This window comes from Styela clava, chromosome 10 (assembly GCF_964204865.1).
Source record: "Styela clava chromosome 10, kaStyClav1.hap1.2, whole genome shotgun sequence".
In the NCBI taxonomy this organism is placed as follows: domain Eukaryota; kingdom Metazoa; phylum Chordata; class Ascidiacea; order Stolidobranchia; family Styelidae; genus Styela; species Styela clava.
The window spans coordinates 20970610-20997794 of NC_135259.1; the positions used below are offsets into that span (position 1 = coordinate 20970610).

The 27185-nt window shown below is 34.9% G+C and overlaps 1 protein-coding gene across 2 annotated transcripts; it reads left to right on the plus strand.

The window, feature by feature from the left end:
* The first annotated feature begins 263 nt into the window (after positions 1 to 263).
* Positions 264 to 25306, plus strand: LOC120345996 (kelch-like protein 38). Of its 2 annotated transcripts, none has more exons than XM_078117510.1 (12): positions 264 to 496; positions 9977 to 10097; positions 10919 to 11075; positions 12103 to 12320; positions 12806 to 12952; positions 13352 to 13436; positions 13890 to 13972; positions 14674 to 14857; positions 16063 to 16200; positions 17929 to 18087; positions 20335 to 20485; positions 21918 to 25306. In XM_078117510.1, the coding sequence occupies exons 1-12, from the start codon at positions 441 to 443 to the stop codon at positions 22030 to 22032; spliced, it is 1614 nt and encodes a 537-aa protein (XP_077973636.1). In that variant the 5' UTR covers positions 264 to 440; the 3' UTR covers positions 22033 to 25306. The 2 variants fall into 2 exon arrangements, with proteins under 2 accessions (XP_077973636.1, XP_077973637.1); XM_078117511.1 differs by lacking the exon at positions 264 to 496 and adding an exon at positions 8293 to 9130.
* Positions 25307 to 27185: the final 1879 nt, after the last annotated feature.

Genomic DNA, 27185 nt, shown 5'->3' on the forward strand with positions numbered 1-27185 from the left:
GTCACAGTATTGTTAACAGTGCAGTATATAACGGTGAATGTTACGTATTCAGCATTAATTTGTTAATTTGACTAAAATTCAATGTTCCTGTCGATGGTTCCTACTTCATTTTTCAAATGGAAACCGGTTGTCGACTCCAGTAATCCGATCCTCTTAAATTAGCATTGTTTATCAGATCATTGTCACGTGCTAGCGGGGATTTCCCTTTTTTGTTTTTGTTTACATCTGTTCGTGTTTCGTAAGGATTGATCGTTAAAAAGAGCCTGATTATTCGAAAAGTTATTCCTCGAAGGCTGTATTCGGATTTGGGAAAGTACCTCCAGCCACAACTACGGCGACTGCTAAAAGCTGAGAATTGTTCTGCTTACAAACAATACGGTTTTGTGATATATGAACTATTTTGTCTAGTCGATTTCTCAAGACTGCTATCGAAAAAAATCATGAGTGATTCTCACGAAAATACATATTTTAAAGATTGTTTTGCCGAATTCAATGAGTAAGTTGTTTTTATATCAATTTGTTAGGCTACCAGTACTGCAGTACAGTCTTGCCTGCCTGCTGACCACTTCTACTATTTTACTGCATTTTTGTTTGCTTATTCAAATTTAACAAATAATTACTGTATTTCCAAATGTTTGCGGCAATCATCATCTCAGATTTCAAGAATAGTCCCCACATTAAGAGACATAAAATTATAACAGTGAGAGCAAACCCATCTTTTACGAGACAGTCCATATCGGCACAAATTGGCAAAGTGGCACTGCCAAATAATCTTGAAAGAAGGCGCAATTTAGAAACGTCATCATTGGATTCCTCAAAAAAAATTATTCGATTTCGGAAGGAAAAATTACCAAGCATTCGAGAATTTTTAGCAAAAAAACAACTTTGGTCGTGTGACTGCCGTCACACAGTACAGCAGTATGACTGAATTAAGTCATTATGGAAACAACAAAACAAGCTTGCATGCTGTGTTCGACTCTAGGTTATGTCAATAAGACAGCTCAGTCAAATGGCAAGTTGTGTTTGATAAGGTGTTGCTTCCAATTCAGATTACTCTGCAAATGAGTAGATAGACATACATTAGGACGCAGTTCTTCGATTCCAAGATGTCCTGACATTTGGTTCAATAAAACAAACACACTATTTGTCTCCAAATTGAGGGAGTCTGGCACGAAAACAGATGTGTCATATCAGACCATGATTATTGATTAATCGTGGCCATCACATACCCAAATTGTAATTTTTGCTAAAAACTTTCGAATGCTTTTTTAAAAAATTTTTGTTTGGGAAATCTGTTTTTTTTTCTCTCCAAAGAATCCAATGGTGACGTTATTAGATTGCGCATCCTTTTAGTTTATTTCGCAGTGCCAGATTGCTGATAGGGAGGCCCAGACTGTCTTGTGAAGAAGGGGTTTGCATTCATTGTTATAATTGATGTCTTTCAGAGTAGGAGCTATTCTTGGAATCGAAGAACTGTGCAGTACTGACATACTTAACAGCGAATTAAATTGGTCATCAGTTAAGTGAGCCAGTCAGGGCAGGTGGAGAGTAGGGCAATCTTACCATGTGTAATCGCCCACTATATTTAAAATGTAAACCTTGCACAGAGTAATCAGTGGTGTGTTTTTAATTTTGTGTGCAAAGTGTTGTGCCATTATTTTTCTAACTTTGTTCATAATTCAGCTAAATTCAAAAATTCAATTTTCATTGTTTTTTAAAATGATGTCAATTTACTATAACATTCAGTTAGATTCATTTTGAATCTTGAAATATGGATCATTGCAAGAAAATATTTTAGAAAACAAAACTTTTCGTATATTGACATCCGTACCATCAGGTCAGGTCTGCTTTAGTTTAAATCCTATTTTTGCATCTTTGGGAATCAATCAGGCATGTCTAGTCAGAATAATTATCTCGAACAAAACTTATCGAAGCTGCTATTTTGTACATACATTCATTTTATTCATAACAAAAAAGTATCTCCTTGCATATTGTATAGAGAGTATTGGCCGCTTGTATAGGGCCTTGTTTGAGGTGAACGGCAGGTGAATCTTCTTTCCAATGTAACCACTATTTTCTTGTGTAAATATAAACTGTGACCCACCTCTGGGGGGAGTTACCATAATTGTTGTATATGAAAAAATACTTTTGCAATCTCAGTAACTATTAGTACTTCAGTGGTCACCAGTAACTTTGCTAAGAGATTGGTCAGTCTCCTTTATTTCTGTGTGAGTGCGAATTAAACCAATTTTGTTTAAAAAAGATGTCTTTATGTCTGTCATTTCTCACAACAAAAGCATTTTGGTATATTGTACTGTGTGCATTAATGCTGTATTAGGGAAAAAATGGAAATTTTCCAGCTTGTTTGGGCATTATCTTAAAATAGGTCTGTGTTGATGCAGACTGAAATTTTGTCAATACAAATGTTGTTTTTACATCAAAATTGGAGTTTCGGAATAGCGTCAGAATAACCTATACAACAAAAACTCCACTTACGAAATTAATTCATTCTGGAAGCCCCTTCGTAGATATAAAATCACGTAAGTTGGAACACATTTTACCTGTAAATGCCCTAATTCATTCTGACCCCCCTAAAAATCTGGACATAATATTTGTATTAAATATAAATCTATGACAATAGCATGCTAGAATTAGATTACTGCATAATATATAGAAAGGATACACATAGAATGAAGAAAGAACAGAGAAATAACGATTAAAAAGTACAAACAGTATGTTTATTTACCTTTGGTGTTGGCCAACTAGGATAGGCTAGTCAAAAAAAACTTTTTTGAAGCTACTGAAATTGAGGAAGACACATTGTACGTACCCATTGTACGTTTGATATCAATCTAATATGTTTGAGAAAGTATGGTTTTTGTAAGATAAGAGAGTATTTTGCAAATAGCAATACTTGATAAGTTTAAGATTGTTTTTATGTAAAATACAGTGTTCCCCTTTTGTCAAATCACATAAACTAGGTATCTATTACTTGTCTTTCTATAACCTATTTTGGTGAATATACCAAACAAATTAATTGATAAAATATGCCATGCAAAGAATATTAATTTAATAGGGCTGTTCAACTGGATTGTATGGACAAATTTTTATTAAGATAAAAGGGAACACTATTTTCAGATTTTTTTTATTCTTGGTCACTAATCTGAAATTAGGTCAACATCCAAGTAAACTCCAGGTTTCAAGGTAGGATTGTCATATTCATGTCAAAGAGAGGAAAGTCAAAAAGATGGCATACATATTTAGTAATTTTTTTTATAATTTGTTCTCACAATCTCTCTTTGTATAAGGCTGTAGAGGCGCATATATTGATATGTATCATACTTAGAAGGAAGGAGGCATTCACTGCTTCCAGTGACTACTCGGTTGTATTGCAATTGTATGTTAGATTGATGGCTCCATAATCAGCATAAAAGACAATAAAAGGATTGATAAAAACAAATAAATAAAAACTGATTATGAAATTAGGAGAGCAAACAAAACTTTAGTGAGGTTAGAAGCAATGTTCCCTCTAATTTTTCGTAGTATGTGTGCGCAGAAATTTTGGTGTGTGCGCACTTTTTTGGAAATGACTAATATTTGTGCAAAAACCAATGAAGAAATTTTGGCGTTCTAATGGGGTAATAAGTGGGCCAACAACAAACTTTCGCAACCTGCCAACCGAGCACATTGTTACATTACATCGAAATACGTCTGTGCGCAGTAAATCTATGTGTGTGTGAGCCTCTGAAAGCTGTGTGCGCGCACACACGCGCACACCTTAGAGGGAACACTGGTTAGAAGTGTACAGAATTTAATCCTCATGCTGTAAAGTGTAAAAAAAATGAGATTTCATTGCCTGTTATTCATTAAAATTGCTTTAGTTTTAGGTAATATTTAGATCTATTTTGAATATCTGAAATCTGAAAACCATGCAAATAGTTTATTGACATCCCTACTATCAGGGTCAGGTTTATTTCTTACAAACGAGGCCTGTTTTTAAGCCTGAAAAAATGGGAGTTTGCATATGACCTGCCAATAAGACGGGGTAGTAAATTTGGATCAACACCGGAATCTCAAATTACCATGAACGGGCTTTTGAGCGGTCACCGCGTTTGCGCATTGGGTAAAATAGCCTATAATGACTTTTTCTTGTATCGTAATATTCAATCCAAACAACTATGTGAATTCAAACTGTCTTTCAATTTCAATATATCTGTTTTCAACGTAACTCATGATTACGTCCACCATATATATAAGAACATTACCGATCTAAAATAACACTGCAATCTGGGGACATAATGATGTGAGATAAACTACCTGATTTTATTACATTTTATGAATAATAATACATATAAAGTAGGGTTACCATATCTAGAAAGACAAAATCCCTGACAAAATTTTAATGAACCACGTTGACGAATTTTGCAGCCACAACACATTTATAGTATGGTATAAATTCACGATATATCTGAGGGAACACGCTGTCCTCGGTTTTCCGTTTGAATAGAATAAATACTGAACAAAATGAACGGGGCAAAATTGTTGCTAAACCACAGCACGGAATGAAGTACAGGTACAAGTAGTATCGCCAAAAGTATTTTATGGTCCGAATTGAATAATGAGGCGACACCAAAAAATGAAAATTACCATACTCGCCTAATAAGACGACCCCTCCAAAACCCTGCCAAAAATTTGGGTCTAGAAAAGCGACTTATTGGCTTTTTTCACGGAAATACAGTATTTGTGATAGAAAAGTTAGGTTTATAGAGTTAGGGTTGGCTCTTTTCCTATGTTGCGAAATACCTGCGGCAAGATTTCCTTCAACAAAAATTTCATGTGCCGAATTTTTCCAGAACCCTTCTGTGGTTACTCACGACTCATCTCAAAGATAAATCTCCATTATTTCTGAGCTAGTGCATATGAACTTGCTTTGCGAAAATTTCTTATAAAATATCTTTGGTCTCTATGCCTGTCATTCCCACATTTTTGATATCAGTCAACAGTCAATTTTGGATGAGAAAGTCTTTAAAGTTTGGTTGTTGTAAAGTTTAGGAAATATCAAGACTGAGATAAAGGATTGAGGATTGAATTTATGTGAAAACATAACATGCTATGGCCTAACATACCCTGTTCTTATTGAAGCCAATCTGGTGGAAAGTACTTTACAAATTGATATCCGCTTCGCTCGTAATTACTGATTCAGTGTTCCCATTTTGTAAATCATCAAACCATATGTTTATCATGTTATATTGAAAGCTCTTGTGGTTAATGTAGCTTAGAAATACGACTTTAGTTGCTTTGTAAAGAATATTATTGAATGGTACAAAGTAGTTGGATTGTGTAGCTGGAATTTATTGTTTTTTACAAAGGAAATACTATTCTTGAGACATTCAAATCTTGTAATGTAACTTTGACTAATGCAAGGTTACAGGGAATTTTTTGAAATATTGCCTTGTACATGTGTGGAAATATTCAGTGTTTCCATACACATAGCTGATTGTATATCTACACTTCTAGAAGTTGTTTTGGTGACTAATACATTACTTATTAATAAGTTTGCTTTGTTCACAAAGTGGAATGGTACTAGGATTTACAATCAGAATTTATATTTATTCAAAACATGAACACTATTTTCAGGACTATTTCTATTTATTTGAAACTAAAGGAATATTTTAAGAATTATTTTATTAATTTGAGAATTTCTGTTTATTTTTGATACTTTTGATCTCTAATCTGAAACTTGGGTTGATGTTTAAGTAAACTACAGTCTTTAGGATAGGAATTTTGAATTTATATCATGAGATGGGAAAGCTCAGAGAACGGAAATATCATAAAGCAACCCATTTTATTATTTTTTCTAGCAATTTCAACCTGAACAAGGTGTTGGTGCTTTAGGATCATTTATTCTTGAAATGATAACATTCCTGGCATTCAATGGCAACTCAACGTTATCACACCAATGCTGGGGGTTCGACCAGTGTTGGGTAAAAGTCCCCAAACCTTTAGTCGCAAGTAAAGTCATTGGTTATGTAAGTCTTGAGTCATGTCTGAGTGCAAAGTTGAGTCACGGCTGTTCGAGTCTTGATTCAAATTCGAGTGCAAAGTTGAGTCACAGCTGTTCGAGTCTTGATTCAAATTCGAGTCTGAGTGCATAATTGAGCCACGGCTGTTCGAGTCTTTATTCAAATTTGAGTATGAGTGCAAAGTTGAGTCACGGCTGTTCGAGTCTTAATTCAAATTCGAGTCTGAGTGCAAAATTGAGCCACGGCTGTTCGAGTCTTTATTCAAATTAGAGGCCAAGTGGGAAGTGTGGCGCTCACAGGAGTATGTGTACCAATATGGAAGTAACTAATTTTGTTCTCCTGCTTAACATCAAATTGTGTTACGGGACTGAAAATCAGTATAAAATTATGGACTAACCCCAATCTGGTACACACCCTACGGCATGGCATGGCTACTCAACTGATGGACCGCGGTCCAAGTCCGGACCTTTCGACACCCCAATTCGGACCGCGTCTGCTCATTTATTTTGGCAGCACAATTATCCTTTTATAGTGTTAGATGATTTTGATACTATTTACATTTATCACTGAACCAATGACGAAAAAATTGATATTTAAAGGTGTCGTAAAAATTACATTTTTCGCAGCCGACCAGACGCATTTTCACCTATGTTGACTGTCAGGAACGGCTCACGGAGCCTCTACTTTTTGTTTTACATTCTCATTGCCAGCTTTTAGTTGAGGCTTAGATATAAATCAAATTACGTGATAGTCAGTATTATTACCATGGGCTTTAGTTTGATTGCAGTGATAAACAATTAGCATTGAACATTCTGCGTTAGTCTGCTATCAGAGTTTTTGAACGCCAAGTGGATAAATCAGGCGCACCAACTCAGATTACTTAGTTTATATCACCTGTTTATCCCTAGATTTTCACATTGCAACTCGGGTTCTTAATAGGTATAGCGCGCCACCTTCATCGTTTACACCAACTCTCTTAAGCCCGGTGAAAGTTGCATATTCAATGTAAATGTAAATGGCATATTCAATCTAAAACGCTGTTACAAAATCAAGCATAGTGTTTCGTTTTTATAATGAAATAAATTTTCTGAAATGTCCGGACCCCAGTAATTTTGAAGTTCTGTAAACGGACCTTTAGTGAAAATAGTTGAGTAGCCCTGCCCTACAGCAGTACCCAAAGTTGAGCCATGGCTAACTGAGTTTTGGTTCAACTTCATTTTCGACATCAACCTAATCACTGAGCTAAGTCTCACCAACAGTCAGTTGCATATGAGTCACTGACTCAGGTCACTTTGAGTCTCTGACAAATGGTCCAGCCTTCCCAGGACTGATTTCAACTCATTATTTTTAGTTTGTGATTTAAAGATAGTTTAGGACCCATGCGCTAACCACTAAGCCCTTGACTCATATTTAGTATTATCCAGTTCGAAATTGTTTTGGTTTAAGATCAGGTTTATCTATGTTTAGAATGTTTCAAAAATAATGTGAAGGCAGATAAAGTGAATATTGTATTCAAGTGGAAAAATTCAGTGTTCCTATTTTTGTTATTATCATAATTGTATATATCTTTTCTTCTATAAGCGATTATGGTAGATATAACTCACAAATTATACATATTGAATAGAACCTTCAATTTGAATTGTATAGCCAGCACATCTAGTTATTGAAATTGGGAACACTATTATCAGGATAGGTTTCATGAATTTAATTTAATAGTTTTTGTTTAATTTTGATACTTAGTCCCTGATTTTGAGTAGACAAGTACACTTGTGGGCCATCCGAGTCTCAAGTCAAGTTTGAGTCTGAACTTGAGTTGAATCACTGGGCAAAGTCCACCTAGAAGTTAGCCTAATATGAATATAAGTCATCTTATAATTTCACCGATACAATCATATAGTTTCAGTAACTCTTGGTATTCCAGTGACTGCCGTGAACTTAATTAATAGACCATAAAATATACTGATAATACCGCAAACAAAATATCAGTGTCCTCATGTTTTGAATCACCTTAACCGTAAGTATACTTTCATTGCTTTGCCTTCTCTAGGTGATATTTACCGTAGCTGAAATTTTGGAATTTTTTGATTCCTATTTCTAAATCAACCATTGACGTTCACAGTTTATTTGGATGGAGTGGTCTAGCTATTTATGAAGAAACACTATGGCGAGTCCTGAAATTACTGAGGACTGTTTATGTTTGATGATTGGTCTCTGGCCTGAAAATCTCTTTTTGTATAACGCTGCATAGTAGCAGTGGCTGTAAGAGTTCACTATTTACTAAGCTGATAAGTCAACATAATTATAATACAACAAACAAAAATTCAGTGTTCCCATGTTTAAATCACCTTGTCTGTATATATACTGTGCTTTCTACAGAGACTATTCCAAAGAAAAATACCATATTGAACTTTGTTTAGTGTAGTTTACCAAATAATAACTATTGAATGGTACAGTTTATACTTATAGAGACTGTGTAGCCAGAAAATATTGTTAAAAAGGGGAACACTATTCTTGAGAAAAATTGTTAAATTATAGTCTCTGAAAACCTTTTTGTATAAGTATACCTGCGGTCTTTGAGATATTGAATTGGATATTATTCCTGTGGAATTTATTACAGGTTGGGGTTGGATGCAGACATGTTGCTAATTATGAATACAAGTTAGAGTTTGACCATGAAAACATAAAACTACTGCCTTAAAAAGATGCTGATGTACCAGTAATAACATACACGTAGACAAATTTTCAACTGAAAAATATCCCTCATACAGAAAATCAAATCATTTTGTATAGGGGTTTTGCAAGACGTGGTGGTATTATGCTCGAAAAAAAAATGAATATTGTAAATTGTTTATAAAACATATCTTTGTCCTAGACTTGAAAACAACTCCTTTTCGACAACCCATGTTGTTGGATACGGTACATTGAAATCTGTGAAATTGTATTTCTTATTTGTCCCGTACCCATGCCTTTTGCCTCAAACAAAGCCCTCACAACCGTCCACTGATATCAGAAAATATGACGACTGATTTTAGAAAGGATTGGAACCTTCATGACTGGGCATTGCCTAGTAAATTATTTATTGTGGTCGCCTGTAACATTGCCTAGAGGTAAGAACCTTTTACCTGTGAGTGAGTGATCTTGCTTTGAGTTAATTTTTATTCTTTTCTATAATACTGATGTATGGAAATTAGTTACCAGTTGCAGCTTTGCCAGGTTATATTACAGCTAGCTCCCTATAGCCAGCTGAGACAGCGGAATCTTTTCAATGTCCAAACAAACTAGAATATATTACAGTACTATTCAGATGAAGTTACTTTTAGGAAATGTCCGATATATTTAATTTGAAATGTTAGATTTAAGCCAGGCTTGGCGGTGTGGGGCATCTGGCTAAGCATTAGTGATATGCTCGTCAACTCACCTCTGATTACCCTGCATGGGTTCGCAAGTCTAATTCAATGCAGGGATAGGTATGTACGGAAGAATTGTTGGACTCCTCATTGCCATGGGGTGGTTCACATAACCCTGGCCGCTTACCGCTTACTCCGCCATCAAGTACATGCTTCCGAAAACAGAATAACTAGCTAACTAATCCCATATCCTACATGGACTAGTATCCGGATGAGAGGCCATGGTTCGCCATATGTTTGAGCTGTTTTATCGGCTTTCCTCTCCCTGGAATAATTTTGTAAATCCTATCCTATATTAGAGTTGACAGTAGGGATAGCAGAGATGAGTGATTTACTATTTTAAAGAGATATTTTCAACCTAAATTCTCAATAATTTACTCAATTCTGTAATACTTGATATTGCAGTTCATGGCTTGTTTGACCTGATATCAGTCTTGGTCAGTGTTTCCCAACCTATGAGTGCTGTTGACACAATGGATGTAGAAGCATAGTCAAACCTCATACTAAAAATTATGTTGATACTAAAATTATATATTTTTATTTCAGGTACAGGAAAGCTGGTCTATATTGTGATTTTACGATCAAAGTTGGTTCGGAAAAATTCCGAGTGCATAAGATTATTTTGTCAACTGCAACTGATTATTTTAAGTTAATGTTTCGGCATGAGGTTAGTGTATTTATAATATCCGACCTTTAAATATAGTTATAGTTAGTTTATAGGTTTGAATCATGACTTGATCGTTATGGAATCAAAACTCATGCCCACCACCTCACCAAAGGTTTAATAAACTGTGTCGACCAGTGTTTCTCAACCTATTGGTCGCAACCCAAAACCTGGGTCGCCTGATAATTTTCTTGTGTTTTTCACTTGTTTTTTTTTCAATAAAAAAAACTTCAAAGTAAATTTATAGTAAATTTGGTACTGAAGGGTTGCCCTAATATTACTTACTACGTATGTGTGGGCCTCGTGAGACTTGACAGCATTCATTTTGCTTAGTAAAGCTATTCATCAATTTTAAAAACTTGCAAAATTATTTTTGCATAGCTAGCCTAGCTTTTTTGCATAGATAACTTCCTATTTTTTTTTAGGGCTTAATATAATCAAAATATCTTTATCGACACCTCTGAGCGATAATAAGTGCATGTACCGCACGCAAGCGCAGACCATACAATTTTTCACGAAGTTTTTTTTTTTTAATATAAGGAAAAAATTGCGACCTGCGTACGTACGGTATACTATGTCAAGATGGTTTGGATTAACTCTGGAGTAAGCACGGCTTAAACTCAACCTAATAAGGCCAACACACGAATCTGCCTTGGATACAGAAATCTTTCCAAGGTTCCCATGGACATGGATAGTGTAATATGGGTTTCGATAACATCGTGCACGATAGCTTAGTGCATTGCATTTGTTATATGAGACAAAGTGACAGTGATGGTGTGATGCATATACTTACAACTGCAATTTCTGTCAAAATTATTTTTCAGACTGTTGAGACTCTGTCAGGAGAAGTTGATATCCAAGGCTTCAGTGCGGATACTATTAAGAAAGTTATCGAGTATATCTATACTTCCAAATTCCCCATTGATGAGACATCTGATGTCGCATCATACATGCAGGCTTCACATTTCTTACTACTACCAAGTGAGTTCATTTTTCCATTGAAACTCTTTATTTGAAACCAATAAAGTGGATATATATCATTTAAGGTAATTATAAAAACCTGAACTGAGGAGTTGAGAAAAAATTACACATAATTCCAAACTCCAAACCATTCATAAGACGAGTCTCCAAAAATTTTGACTCTGACTCCGGCTCCCAAATCCAAGTTATAAAATTATTCAGGCTCTTTGTAAGGTTCCATCTCTAAAACTAAATTTTACCACGGACAAGTTGGCCTGCGCAAGCCTCCTTAAATTGTCTGTTGGGACTACTTGGCAACTTAGTGCTTTTCGAGCTAATGTGTAACATGCGACCTGTGGATCACATGCTGCCCGCAGAGAAATGCCAATTTTCAATGATGGGCCCGCCAAATGAGTTTCCGATTTAATTTATTTTTATACGTGCTAGTAATTCCAATCCCTTTGTGTTCCGAAACCTATACTCGAGTCCAATTTATCTATGTCTATGACTTTACAATGCCTTAACAACTAGAGTGTGCAAACAAGGCATGTCATAAGATCAATGACCAACATTTTTGTGTCTGCATCTACCAGAAAATCCATGTAAAATAAAAGTGCGGCCCGCTAGCTTCACCAAGTTACTCATTAATGGCTCTCCTGTATTAAAGGATGCCCCACCTGACTTAAAGGATTTTAGGTACTCCCGAAGTATGTGAAACAAGATGGCGGTCACCGGTACAAAGTATGTGTACCAGGTTAGGGTCGGGCCATAATTTTATTCCAATTTCCTTATTTTAGTTTTATTTCGAGTTCGCGGACTATCCAAGTGACTCCCGTTGTACCTGGAATTGAGGCCTAACCCAACCTGGCACACATACTACGTTTCAGTGTTCGCCATCTTAGTTCACATACTCCGGATTTTTGTGGTAAAATGGTTAGAGCCATAGTGGGTTAAATAATGGTGAAACTTACCACTGGATATCTCCATTTTTTCTTATATTATGTAATTTTTAATGATTTATTTTTAATTTAATAAAAATCTTTTTCAGAATTATGTGGTATTGTCACTGAATATCTGGAACAGAATTTGGGTCCCAAATCTTACTTCATCACCATAAATATCTCGAAGTTGTACGATCTGAAACAACTCGAAGAGAAATGTGATAAAATTGCTTCCAACAACTTTGCAAAAATTGCAGAACTGGATGAATTCAAGGAAATAGATGAAAAACAGTTGGTGGGAATGATCAACGCCAAAGAAAACACGGTTAGTGGAATATTAGTTATTGAGACCATAATTTAGTGTTTCAGTCACACTTTGAGTGAAATTTAAACTTTATTATAAATGCGTAGCACTATTGGATAGGATTTACATATTTATTCCGAGGGAGACGAGTCCAGCAATTCTCTCCCACATTATTACCCCCCAATAGATTCAAAACTGCGAACCAACACAGGTTAATCACAGGTGCCGCAAGCGTATATTTCTGATGCTTAGCACGGTGCGCCAGTCCGCCTAGCCAGGCTCATGTTTACTTGGCCAATAAAAGACTGTTTTCACAGGCCTCATCTCTTTACTTAAGAAGTATTTAGTATTTACTTAAGAAGTTAGTCCGTGATCTATGGATTTGCGTTTCAATATTATAGAGATGGAAATGCAGTCTTCCATCCACCTAAATTGTTAACTCTGTAGTTATCTATATGGCAGCCCTATAACGGGTTTGATATTCAGGGAAATCTCATTCATTTTAGGCAACTGAAGAAGAAAAGTGCTTGGCTTTGATGAATTGGACAAAATTTGATGAGAAGAAACGTTCAAAGCAGTTTGTCAGATCTTTCAAGCAACTGGATTTGACTAAGATGTCGCTTTCATATCGCAGAAATCTTCTGGAGCAAGATGTAAGTCTTTTGTCATTTGCATCCCTATTCAAACACTCGTGTATGCAATATCTGTATTTAGTACGGTAAGGTTTCATAATATTCTAGACGTTTGCATAATGCTTGATGTGGGACAAAGGCCAAGTCCTGAGTGTTTGCGATGCCAAAATTCCACGAATCTATTTGTATCTCAGGGGTTCGTATTTACTTAGGTGTATTGGTATATGGAGGGATAATAAAATCTGTCATGTGGCAATCAAACTCATAAGTTGGGGGTCAAGTACAGTAAATTAGGTATTCAATTACCACATTTAGTTGGTGAAATGCGCTAGTGAAAGATTGCACAATCACCAAGGGGTGCCAAGTGGTCAAACAACATTTTACATCCTGCTATTTGATTATTTATTTAACTATCTTCAGAGCCTGATTGGTTCAAATGCTGAAGTACTCAAGAATATAGCACTTTCGTTTTTCGGTAGCAAGACTGCTGCATCAGATTCTGAAGGTAACTTGGAACATACATGAATTACTCTATTTATATTATTCTAATTTCTTATAATGTTGTTTTGGTCATTGTGATATATTGGCTTTTTTCAATTCATTCCAACACAAAATATTTCTTTTTATATTGTCATATCAGATATTCATATTTATTTTTGTTCACTCATTTAAAAAAAAGGTTTATCTCAATTCCCTGTTATTCTCAATATTCACAAGGCTCTTTACATGGAAGATCATCAGTTTAAATAGAACTGTAATTTTCCCAGTTTGACACAATTATTAAATGAAACTGAACACATTTTGATATACTGGCTTCTGCCCAATTTTGGATAGGGTGGACAACAGAGGTTTCAGGCAATATTGAAAAATATATTGCAAGGATAATAACTACGGCATAAATTTAATAATTATACCTGCTCTAGATGGCCTAAGCATAATTGGTTCTTTTATATTTTAGACCAGGCGTTAGTCGTTTTTGACAAAACCTCTTTCCATCTCCAACAGTTCAATCCAAAGTCAAATGAATGGAAGCAAATGCAGGTAAGCATCATCAGCTTTGCATGACTAACTGACTACACTAAAGAACCTTTCTTGCAAATGGAAGGTCATGCATGATCTTTACAAATATACCAAATAAGCTTATTATAGTGAAGAAATAATTTCAGCAAACTTTTGTAATGGCTGATTTTGTTTTGGAACAAAGCCCCACACCCCAATCAAATCATTTTTCTTGCTCACATGATAGGCTGAAATTTTTTGTTGCATCACGGGGGATCGACGAAATATGAGGGAAAATATTTCTCACCCAAATGCATTTTATTTGTTTGCAGTCTATGATTGATAAAGATAGAATCAACTTTATTTTGACATACAATTTTGATTTTTTATGGGGTATCAGCCTCATCTTTTCCCTGAATCAGACTACAAAGCAGCCATTGATACGAACACTGCTGCTACTATTTTGGAATGTCGAAAATCGGCATTAATTAACGATTATCTCACGCCATCGGTAGGTAAATAGAGTTAGAGTCGTAAATATATAAATCGGCACATTCTGATTTGAATCGAAAATAAAATATTCGAAACTGACATCCCTGGTGATAGTCATCAGGTTTGAACCATGGATCTTTAACTTGCAACACGAACTTACATCTCAGTAGAAATTCCAGGAATCTCAAACCCACATTCAGGTTATGTGTCATGTAATGAGCTGAAACTCACAAAACTCTTTCTTTATATAGAAAATGAATGAAGACATGGAGTCAGGGTTGTTCTCTGCTATTGCATTGAATCAGCATATTTATGTCATAGTTGGTGAAACCTCATTCTATCGACTCAAATATGTCGATGTTAATGCTACATGGGAGAAATTGAAGAGTCCGTTGAAAGTTCATGGCTATCTCCCACCAATGACTTTGGTTAATGGTGAGTAGTGCGTATACCTGAACCAATGACGTTTGGTTGATTAATTCTTTATTTCAATTCATATTACCGAATACTAATGTTTTACGAGACTTTTCCAAATATTCACTACTTTATATTTTCAGTGTATAAATAATCTATATTTCAATATTTTGTCTGAAGTAATCACAAATTTAAAGCATTTTTAAGGTTTCTTACCAAATCTATATAATTTGGTGTCAACGACAAAATTTAGTTTTCGAACTATTTATCAACTAAGGTTAAAGTATGGCATGTCTTAGATACATTGTTTATAAAGTATCTGTAATATCAGAGGTTGGCAAAATACTTGAGTGAAATTTGTTCAAACCATTTTCTGCCTCTTAACACGAAATTAAAATATTCATAATGTCATCATATTACGTTTCTATTGTAAGTGAATTGACTTTCCAATTTGAGTAATCCTAAAGTCTTAAATTAGAGTGGAGCGATAAACCCAACTCTTTGTGCAGTAAAGTAACGGTATTTCATTGGCTTCTATTGTAAACAAATAGCATTGAAATAAACAGAGGTTTCGTTCCAACAAATCCAAGAATAAAATTCATTTCCAATATGATTAATTTTAATGTAATATGACAATGAAATTTTGGTACTCCCAAAGTATGCAAACCAAGATGGCGGACACCGAAATGTAGTATGTGTGCCAGGATAGGGTTAGGCCATAATTTCAGGTACAAATACTATGGGAGTCACTTGGCTAGTCTTCGACCTCGTAATAGAAATAAAATAAAGAAAATTGTAATAAAATTATGGTCTTACCTTAACCTGGTACACATACTACGTTCTGGTTTCTGCCATCTTGGTTCACATACTTCGTGAGCATACTTCGAAATTATCACATGTTGGGTTGAATCCAATTATATCTATTTTATTGTTTAACTAGCACGGGTACAATTACAAATCTGTCAGGCCTCTGGATATTGTTGTAATCCCTTGTTCATAATGATGTAATACAACATCTTGAAAAATAAATATTGTACCATTCGTCATACTAAGTTTGAACATGATGGTCATGGGCTTCAAACTGAATGAACACGGGCTTGAAACCAAGAACCCTCCTGTACAAACTTAAGCGACTCATGAGGCCATCACCCCCACCTCTACTGTGAACTCGTAAAAGTCTCAATCCATCTAAAAATATCCAAATTGAGGTTCCATTTACATATCAGGTGAGATCTGGATTGTTGGTGGATGTGGTGGATCTGACACAACAACAGTGGAAAAGTATGATTCTCTGAGAAACCAGTGGACAAAGATGAAGAGCAAGAATGTTAAATGTTATGGTCCTGCAGTCATTTGCATGCAAGGTAAGTTGTCTTCAAATCAATAAAGTTTTCAAAATTAGTAAATTTTAATGACGAAAAAAGATAATGAATAGAATAAACATTTTTTATTAAATCATGCTGATGGAGATATATTTATTTTTGTTGAAAAATCTCATCAACTGACTGTTTAAAACTGAAAAAAGAGAAGCGCTGTCTGCCGACTAAATATTCTGAGTTAACTGAAAAAATATATTTTTTAATGATTGCTGTCTAATAGAAGAATCCAAACATCAATAGGCTATGTTGGAATGGTGACTTTTTTGATGAAATTAAATTTCAACGCAAGAACCCTTGGAAAGATTATATATATTATAACATTTAGGATAGGATTTACATATTTATCCTGGGGGAGAGGGAGGCCGCTAATATGGCTTATTCATATGGTAAAGCATGGCCTCTTGTCCGCTCAATAGTTGATCTCGGGTTTGGGATTAGTCACATATTTGTTTTCAGATTCATGGACTTGATGGTGGAGGAAGCCGTAACCGACCAGCAATTTCGCAAGCCACCCTACGATGGTGAAAAGTCCAGCAATCCTCTCGCATATTATTATTCCTACATGAGATTCGGACCTGCGAACCCACACAGGCTAATCAGATTTGCGAAGACGAGTTTGTTCCTAATGCTTAGCACGTTAGTCACGTCGCAGAACATAATCACGTATAGCGAAAAAGAGCAAAGGATTTTCATTTTTCAAGTATATTATCAATGTAGTTCAAGATAAATATTATATCGCGCCTGATATGAGATTGTCGGAACCATTTAACACAAGAAGTGCTGCCAAGTGACAAATAATAATTGTTCCTATTTTTAAATACATGGCGTCCATCTAATTAATTTTTCTCGTTTTATATACTTAGCAACCGTAGCGAAGCTCGATTTTTGCTCGATAAAGTCTAACAATCAAAAAAAATTTCTCCACTAAGTATTTTATATTAAAGTGTAAAAAGGCTTTAATTTGAAACACTCCTATAAAGTTTGTGAGATCAATAGCCAAAAATGCTGCGGCACTCAAAACAAAAATTCAGTGCTTGAATACCAGAGTGCACCACGGAGTGAGATCACCCAAAGAGCACAACTGCTTCTTAAACATTCAACATGAGAGTGATGCTCAAATATATGGACACGAAGGCCAAATCGAAGTAGTACAGTAATACAATGTGTTACTGTAGACTACCAGTACGGTAACCTTTACGACTAACACAAAAGCGGAGCCGGCACATGGTGTGCAATTTTAAAGACCCTCATTGCACCTAAAAACGAATCCCATACGGATATATGCTAAAACGTAACATAACCGATACAAAATTTTGTATTTTTATTATGTTTGAACTTCATAATGTATACAGCTAAATAAATATGGTGGTTTTGGTACACTTATTGTTAATAATTATTGTAGTTTGGAACTAACTAAAATTATTTCCATTATTTCTTGTAGCAAAAATATTTCGGTATTTAAACAAATCTGTAGTCAAACATTAATTGAGAACTATTTATGTTCAACTACCGATGTATGTTACTTCATGAAACTAGTATTTAAAACAAATGCTTTGTTATTGATCAAGCTTTTCATTTTGAACAGGGGGTTGATATATTTCTTTGAACAAACTTTAAGAAATTACATCAGATATTACACATTTTCATTTAAAATCCCAATATTATGTGCTACTGTTATGCTGGGAGCCAGAATTTTTTTTTTTGCAATTGCAGGAAGCATTTATAGTTTGGGAGGAGGGGAAGGGTCAAGTTCAACCAACAAAGTAGAATGCTTCAATCTAAATACGTCAACATGGAGTTTCATTTCACCAATGCTGAATGCAAGAGTTGAACCTGCTGCTGTTGAATTTCAGAATCGACTTTATGTGCTTGGTGAGTTGTACAAGTTCATTCAAGTCTAGATAACATGAAGTTTAAATTCTTTTACCAAAATGATTCAATTCTAAAGTTTTATACTAACAGACAGAGTTGTGTAGAGTTTAATAATTTTATATATCAAAACACCTTTGATTTATCCTACCAGTGTGTGCTTTTACATTTTGTATTCACTACACAGTGACTAATGAGAGCCACAAGTAATCCTGAAATTGGACTAGTTCTGGTGTAGCAAAATCTATATTTATCGAAGGATATTTGAATACTATTGACGAAGCAGTAAAATTCTCTTAGATTTCCCCATTAAGTGGCACAACATTATCTGCATTTTGGACAGAAAGCTTATTTTCAAATATAACGTGGTAATGAAAAGCTTTTGTGGTCCAAGGCAGGGGTATCAAACCTTTATTACAGGAGAGCTAGATACGATTAAGTGGGTGAAACCGTGGGACGCAGCTGAAAACTCTATCTATGAAAGGATCTGGATACGAAAAATCCAACTTACTAAAATTTTTCTCGTAATAATATTGCTTCGGCCAATGTAAGATTTTCTACATACGAAAAGCCCAAAACTTGCAAATAGAGTGTAGTGATATTTGTTTATTATAGGTTAATTTAATGCAGTGCTTGAGGAAAGGATGTCCAGTTTGATTTTAATATCGCAACCTTCGAATATCGTTTTTCGCGTTTATAAGAATACGAAATAGGATGCACATATGCTAACAATCCTGTTCATGTTTTGATTTAAAACATTTTACAATTATTATTTTATTTTTTGTCTCATTTCGAAAGCAGCTGTGTGCGACGTGGCAATAAATTTTCTGTCATTTCATTGACCAATTTGTTTCCTGTGGGCATGTACAATGTGTTTCTAGCAAAATTTAGTGAGATAACGATAACAGTTGAAACAAAAGTAAAATAAAATGAAAAAAGGTGTAAATTTTGAATTTCATGTGTGTGTGTGCTCATTTTTACATTACGTTATCTCTTAGCTGTGAACTTTAGCTTCCTCCTCCGACTGCGCCGTCCTCCCACTCTCCACGGTCTTCGTTTAGTCTAGCCTAGTTGGCAAATGCCGAAGGTAAACAAATATACAGTTCGTAGTTTTTATTCAATATTTCTTCATCTTTCCACATGTACCTTTTCTATTTATTCTACAGAAAGCTAATTCGAACATGTATTTCTTACAAGTTTTAACTATTATTATAATTTATACAAATATTATGTCTGAATTTTGTGGGGGCTTAGAACGGATAAGGGCATTTACAAGTAAAACTTCATTCAAAATTGTCATTTTCCACGGGCCACACAAGTTTGCTTTGTGGGCCGCAGTTTGCCCACCCCTGGTCTAAGGCACAAGTTATTGATACCTTGCTATATTATGCTGTCACCCAAATTGATGACTATGAGATGATAAAAACCTGACTAAGCTTTAGATTGGTCTTCTAAGTTTTAGATCGTACTTCTCAGTTTTACTCATCCCACCCAATTCTAGTCTATCTGGTAATTGATAATTTTGCTTTATAAAAAATCATTTCATGAATTAAATTCAACTTCTTTTCTTATTATATTACACAACAAAAACGTGACACTTGTCTTCATTTTAAAAATTGAACATAACTTCATATTGTACATATTCGAACATTATTTTTAGGCTTATGCGCAGATGAAAATTATTCTGGGATTGCCTCTGAAATACACATGAATTTTATGAAATTGAAGTTTTTTTTGTAACTTCAGACAAAGGCAAGATTCAAACAAACTATTTGAGTCGCAAAATAATTTACAAACTCCGCAGTCACATTTGATGATTTCTTTTCTTTTCAATCAAATAGTTGATTCAACTCCTGATATCACAATTGCATAAATATGACTCAAATTAATTTTTTTTAAATAATGTTTTTTTAGACATTTCTTCTATATGACTTGAAAAGCAATAACTGATCTGGATTTTCGCTAAAATTGAAATTAGTTGCTTTTGGCAATAAATTTATTTCAAAATAAAAATACTCATGTTTTATGGAATATTTCTTCTAAATAGTGATATTTTCAAGCTCAGTGTTGATATTCACATAAAATATTTACCCAACTCCCAGTGCTATGTTGTCTAAATTTATATATAACTTATATTTTATGACATATATCTTCGGAGTACATTGAAAAGCAGATATTTTGGATGTTGCATTTTCAAGTGTGTGACTTAGCTTTTTGCACATATTAACACTTTTACTCTTTGTATACAAGGTGGATATGATATGGGTCAGGGTCTGAAAACTGTCGAAACATACAATCGATCATCCAATTCCTGGACCATGTTTGCACCGATGATATCGGCTCGATTTCGCTTCAGAAGCTTTGTTTTCAACGAGAACATTTATGCAGTTGCTGGATATAAGTATGTATTGTTATGTTAATATAATATATTGTATTTAGTCCTCAGATATGAAATAATCATGATCATTAGTGATGGAGGTTGCACTAACTCCAGAAATATATGCAGCTTGTTTCACATAGCGGATCCAATTTGTAACCCCCTCCTGCATGACGGGCGCAGCCAGGTCGTCCAGAAGGCAAAAAATCCTTGATGTGCCTCAAAAATTCCTCACAGCGGCAAATTCAATCATACTCCACATCGAATAGGGACATGGTTTATTATTTTCAGGTCTATTTCTGTCATTAATTACCTTTACACAACATTATACCTACCCTTTATAAAAATTCCCCAATTTTTTTTAGTTTTATTCTACTGCGAATGAAGAGTCAAAAAACTACATTTAAACCTTTCAACATATAGAGTGCTTTGTTTCCAGTAATAAAACACTCTGGTACGTTTTGGGCGACGGGCTGTATTATACAATTTGGAGTTACACCAAGGACAGTAACCGCCCTACAATGACGAGGAGTTCAGCATTTCTCACGCACATAAACTCCCCCACAGAATTCGAACTTTCGAATTTTCGCAGGGTAATCAGAGGTGCGATGGCCAGAGTATTCCTAAAGCTTAGCACGGTGTTTCAAATTGCCGGGCCAATATATAGCAATACTGGAATATATTGCTTTTAATATGATTAACAAATATCTGGTTCGGATACATTAGCAAATTGATGCTTAGTACTATTAAGTATCCCTTTACCATGAAGTTTGTTCCTAAATCATGACTCCCACTGCTGTTTATTTAAATCCAACATAGAACTCCAGTAACTCAGGCTTTGCCTGATAACCCACTCAACCTGAGCAGCAGATACTATACCATTGGTTTGGACTCACGTTGGTCAAGCAGCCAACACTCAAATCTATGATTTACCCAGAATGCTTTATACTGATGGTTCTCAAACTTTTCAAGTCACGCCATCTTTTCAGAATTGTCTAGTCTTGTGCCCCCCTCAAGAATACCTAGCTAATAACAAGCTACAAATAACAGATAATAGGGCACAAGTTTGTGTTTTTCAAAAATCATGTTCGTTCGAAATATTTGGAGGGAACGTAAATATCCAAAATAAAAAAGTTTAAATATCTAAAATAAGGAAATCAAATCTAACAAATAGTTTTATTCTCAATCAGTTTCATACCCCCTCTACGCAATTGTGCATGCATAGTCTTGTGCCCAAGGGGATCAAATCTAACAAATAGTTTTTTTTTTTTCAATTAGTTTCATACCCCCTCTACGCGATTGTGGGGCGCCCCCACCATTTGAAAACCACATATGGGTTTGGCAATGGCAAATCAATGACAAATTAGTCTTTCTCACGAGTCTTAACAAATTTGGAAGCCTGTAGTTATGTATACGGTAGTATTGTAGCTTATTTTTGTTCTTATCTCTCTTTCAGTTCAAGGAATACCATGGAGAAATACGATTCTCAAAAGAAAACCTGGGTGATGGTTGTCATTCCTGAAGATATCGACCTTCATATATGGGACTCAGTGAAAATAAATGCCATATGAATATTCGCACCCAACATATTGACTTTCGAACGTTCCACAGCTTCTAAATATTATATTCCCATTTATCGTGGCACTTGATTTCTATTTTTTGTATCTTGCAAATCAAGCAAATATTCTTTCTGTTCAAAAACTGAATTTGAACTCAGTCCCTGTATATCACAAAAACCCTTTCTCTCCCCGTACTGCCAATATTTTTATCTCAACTCATATTAATTTGTGTGCGCTCAAATTAGGATAGGATTTACATATTTATCTCAGGGGAGAGGAAAGCCAATAAAACTGCTCAACCATTTGGCCAGTTATCATTCAATGTCAGTTATGGCATTAGTTAGTTATTTGTTTTTGAAAGCATGGACTTGATGGTAGAGGAAGCTGTAACTGACCAATGGCTACGTGAACCACCCTACGACGGCAAGAAAATCAGCAATCCTCTCACACATAACTATTCCCACATGGAATCGAATTTGCGAACCCACGCAGAGTAATCAGAGAGCCCTGAATATTGTGAAAAGCCTTGCTTCCCAGCATTTACACTCACTACGGCGAAGTTCCCAACCCTGGGGATTTTGTAGGTCTTGGGAAGGAATTTTGCCTTAAACTTGCTGCGGAATTATACCATTCTTGAGGTCTGTTTATTACTATAATACCACATTGTGTAAACTACTTGATTTGTACAAAAGCGAGAGTGCGATTTGCCATAACAATTTCTACTGAGCTCAGGGTCCAATGAATATTGAATTTAATGAAAAAGGTTGGGAACCACTGCACTATGGAAAGGACTACTTGGGGATTAGTTTAAAATATTCTACTGTTAGGCTCCATTTTTGGGTACTGGGATAAATATATAATCCTCTTTTACATTCCTTGATTTTTGAAGTACTTCCTGAAACCCTCTAATTCAGTTTGCAAAATGGAAGTTTTATTTCTGATTTTTGTGTCCACTGTTCGTTAAATTTCTTGTGTGTATTCTGTTTTCTCCTACAATAACAATATATCATATTAGAGGGAGTTACTAATTGATTTGGAAGACGCTTTCTAGTTCGACATGGACTAAAGGTACCCCAATTAGGGCGGTTATTAACGAACTAGATTGAATGCATTAGGATAAAAAAAATGTTAAAATTGCTGGATAAAACAATGTTGTTATTGGTGCGACATGATTCAGTCTAAGGTTAAACTAAAATGTGCCAGTAATATAGGATTCCAACATCTGCCACACCATAAGAATAATATTTTTCAACTAAACTAAATTACTTTTCATGAATGCAAGTATTCCCATATGCCTGTAATGAAGTTACTACACCTAAATTTTATGTTCATCCTTGAAATAGTTAACTTATTGAAACTTGAGTGTTTTTATTCATAATTTTCATAATTGTTTTTAATGCTGTATCAGTGAGTTACATGTGTTCCCTATGCACTTTGCTACTATTGTAATCTGAATAACCATACTTCGAGTTATATATTTTGAATTAATCAAGTGTTTCTGAGAAGAAAACCTGGGTGATGGTTGACATTCCTAAAGATATGAACCTTTATATAAGAGATTCAGTGATTATAAAAGTCTCATGAATATTCTCACCAGCCATATTGACTATCGAAAGTTCCATAGCTGTCAATTCTTTATTTTAATTAGTATGACCATTTTTATATTTTGCTGGTCATTCAAATATATTTTTATTTAATTGTAATTTCAACTCCCTGAATATCGCAAAAAACCTTCTCTCTCAGAACTTCCATTTATTTTATATCAACTATATCAACTTGAGTGTGATTAAATTAGGACAGAATAGGATTTACATATTTATCCCGGGGATCCTCTCGCTCATAACCATCCCTGCATGAGATTCGAACCTGCGAACCCACGCAGAGTAATCGGAGTAGCGGTGGCGAGCGTATTCCTAACGCTTATCACGATGAGTCACGCCGCCGCGCCAAATTATGGTCTTAAAATTTGTGAAAAGCCTTGCTGCCCAGCATTTACACTCACTAGGGCATTGTTTTCCAATCGCTGAGAAATTTTGTTGGTCTTGAGAGGGAAATTTGCCATGCCCTTGCTGCGGAATTATTAATATTGTCGAGGTCTGTTTTGTTACTATAATACTTCTTTATGCACACATTATAAACTACTTGCACTGTACAAAAGCGACTTGCGTATAACAATTGCTACTGAACCAAACACCCATTAAATTACTATTTATGCATAGTGAGTGAGGCAAAAAGAGTTCCAAAATAAGAAAAGGCAGGAATTCAACGAAAAAGGTTGGGCACCACTGCTCTAGGCTAAAGGCTACTTGGTTTGCAATATTTAACACTTGGGCTCTATTTTTAATCACTGGGATAAATATACAAATCCTATTTTACATTTCCTGATATTTTTTAATAATTCCTGATATAATGAAACCCATTATCTCAATTTGCGAAAATAAGTTTCTTTATTCTATGATTTTTGTTTCCACCATTTGTTAGATTTCTTGTGTATATTCTGTTCACTTCTACAATAACAATCAATCTTATTCCTGGAAGTCCCCCATACTTGTATAGAAATAAAATTTGGAAAAGGATTTCTAGTTCGACATGGACTGAATTGACTTCGAGTTAAATTAAATGGGTTAGTTTGTAAAAATTGTCATATAATATTGTTCTTGTTGTGATATCATTCAGTCTAAGGTTATAATACGCCAGTAATATAGAATTTCAACATCAGTCCCATATCATCTGAATTACTTTCCATGAATGCTAGTATTCCTATATACCCATAATGAAGTTATAGATACTACACCTAAATTTCATGTCCATCCTTGAAATAGTTGTCTTAATTGAAATTTAATGGTTTTATTCTCAAATATTTTCATCGATGCCGTATCAGTGAAATACACATGTTCCTTCTGCTACTATTCTAATCTGAATACCGGTGCTTCAAGTTATAAATTTTGAATAAATAGGACTGCCAATAAAGTGTAAAACTTCATGAAAAGACATGTTTTCGAAATAATTTCAAATCTCTCTCTCCTACATGAAAAATAGTAGAAATTGTGCCAAGATTTGTATGCAATATAGAAATGATTGCCAAACTCTTATGAGGCCACAATGTAACAATCGAAACCTTTTATTTTTAAATACTTCTCAAATATGCGATTGTATTTTTTAAATGAGTTAGTGTTTCAAATTAATAATTAACAGCTGTAGCATAATTAATATTTTCCGCTGTAGAAATTTTATGTGTTTACTTTTGATAATCTGATGTATTTAATACCAATAAATTGAAAGTTCAAAATTCGCATCTTCGTTTAGAATGGTGTTCCTGAATGTACTATGTCAGTACTGTATGCGCCTATATGCACTAGTCTGGACTGCAACCGCAAAATCTTTTTTCGAATTAGAGTTTTTATACCGTATCCTGTGCGGGCTCGGCAGTGTAGCGCATTGTGCTAACGCTCTTCTTCTCACCTCTGATTGATTACCCTGCGTGGGTTGAATCCTGTGGTTGATTATTATGTGCGAGAGAATCACTGGACTCCTCGGCGCCATAAGGTGGCTCTCATAACCACTTGTTGGTTACGGATTCTACCGCTATCAAGTCTATTTAAACAAAATATATGACTAGATAATGCAACCCAACCCCTGATTGGTAACAGGAGAGTCCTAGGTTCACTTATAATCAAATCTTCTTATCGACCCTACTGTCCCCCGAGATAATTATTTAAATCAGGCAACCTTTTTCGCAGGAGAGTCAAATACAAATACTTCTGTGAAACTGCGGGCCACGCTTTTATCAAACATAGGCTTTCAAGTAGATGCAGACACAAAATATTTTTTATTATGGACGTGCTGCCCACTTCAATATTGCTAAACAGTTCGAAATTTACATTTTTGATATTTTAATGACACATTGAGTTTTCATCTTTTAGTGGGCATATTCGATAACAAAAACAAACACGCATTTATTCAGATGAACCCCACTCAACATTGTGATGGGCGCGACTGCTTTTTGCCGCGCAGCAAGTCCAGTTGTAGCCGGCTGTTTGTTAATGCAGGCCACAATTATAATTAATTACGATATTTGGCAACTGACGGCATTGTTACTCACTCTTAATGATCAAATTTGGCGTGAGGCAGCGGTTCGTGTGGCATTAACGATCACAAAATTGGGACCAAGTATGAGCACTAAGATGTCGCACAACCTGAACCCTAACCTGAGTTCAGGTTGTGCGCCATCTTGGTGCGCATACTTGGTCCCAATTTTGTGATCGTTTACGTGTACTTTATGCCTTTATAGTTTATAAACATGTAGGTCTAAAAAATGAAGATAAAAAGTTAACTCCTCTTCCTTATCACTGCCTGGTTTTACTTTAAAATGATAAGCAAAATCACACATAAACTGCAGCAAACGAAATTGCAGCAAGGGTTTACATCTACTATTACGTAACAATATACGCGGTGAACAAAGGTAAAATGAAGTTATTGATTCATATACACATCGTTTGAATCATTTAAAAAAGGAAACATTCAGAATAAACTATGTAAAATATTTAATCATATATTAGTTAATATTTAACACAACTCTCTTAATTTTCAAGGCGCACTTATTGCAATTCGATTTCGTGGACCGATGGCTTAATAATTCTCGATAATTTTTTTTAATTTTTTAGAATCAATAATATCAACGACATACACAGAGAAGGAATAGCTTGCGTACAGACCAATAAAAATATATTTTGGATTCGATAAAAATAAAATGAAATAAATATCTTGTTTTGTTTTATGGAGAGTATTTCGGTTTGCAAAATACAATACTGTTGTTAAGGATGATACAAGGAAATCATTTATTGAGAGATTTTTAGAGAAGAATTGACTGAAAATCCAACCTCAATGGATCTTAAAATATCATTGTTGATCATGATTACGCCTTACTCACTGTGATTCAAAGGGTTTGAGCGAATCCGTTCTTGAAATGTTGTGATAATTAGCGAACCCGTTCTCGTTTTTTTTTAGATTGGCACGGATTTATGAACTAGTTCGATGCAAAATTGTACCTTTTTTCAAAATATTTCCAGTTTGGGCGAAAAAGCATTAATGATTGAAGCCGACATTGTTACGCAAGCACGCGCAAATCTTGTTTACGATCAGAATAGGTATATAGGTAACAGAAT

Bases quoted from the DNA above. Each gene is read 5' to 3' on its own strand.
- LOC120345996 (XM_078117510.1), top strand. From the start codon at position 441: ATGAGTGATTCTCACGAAAATACATATTTTAAAGATTGTTTTGCCGAA. The intron at 11,076-12,102 runs GTGAGTTCATTT...AATCTTTTTCAG, and splicing joins ACATTTCTTACTACTACCAA to AATTATGTGGTATTGTCACT. The intron at 16,201-17,928 runs GTAAGTTGTCTT...TTGCAATTGCAG, and splicing joins TGCAGTCATTTGCATGCAAG to GAAGCATTTATAGTTTGGGA.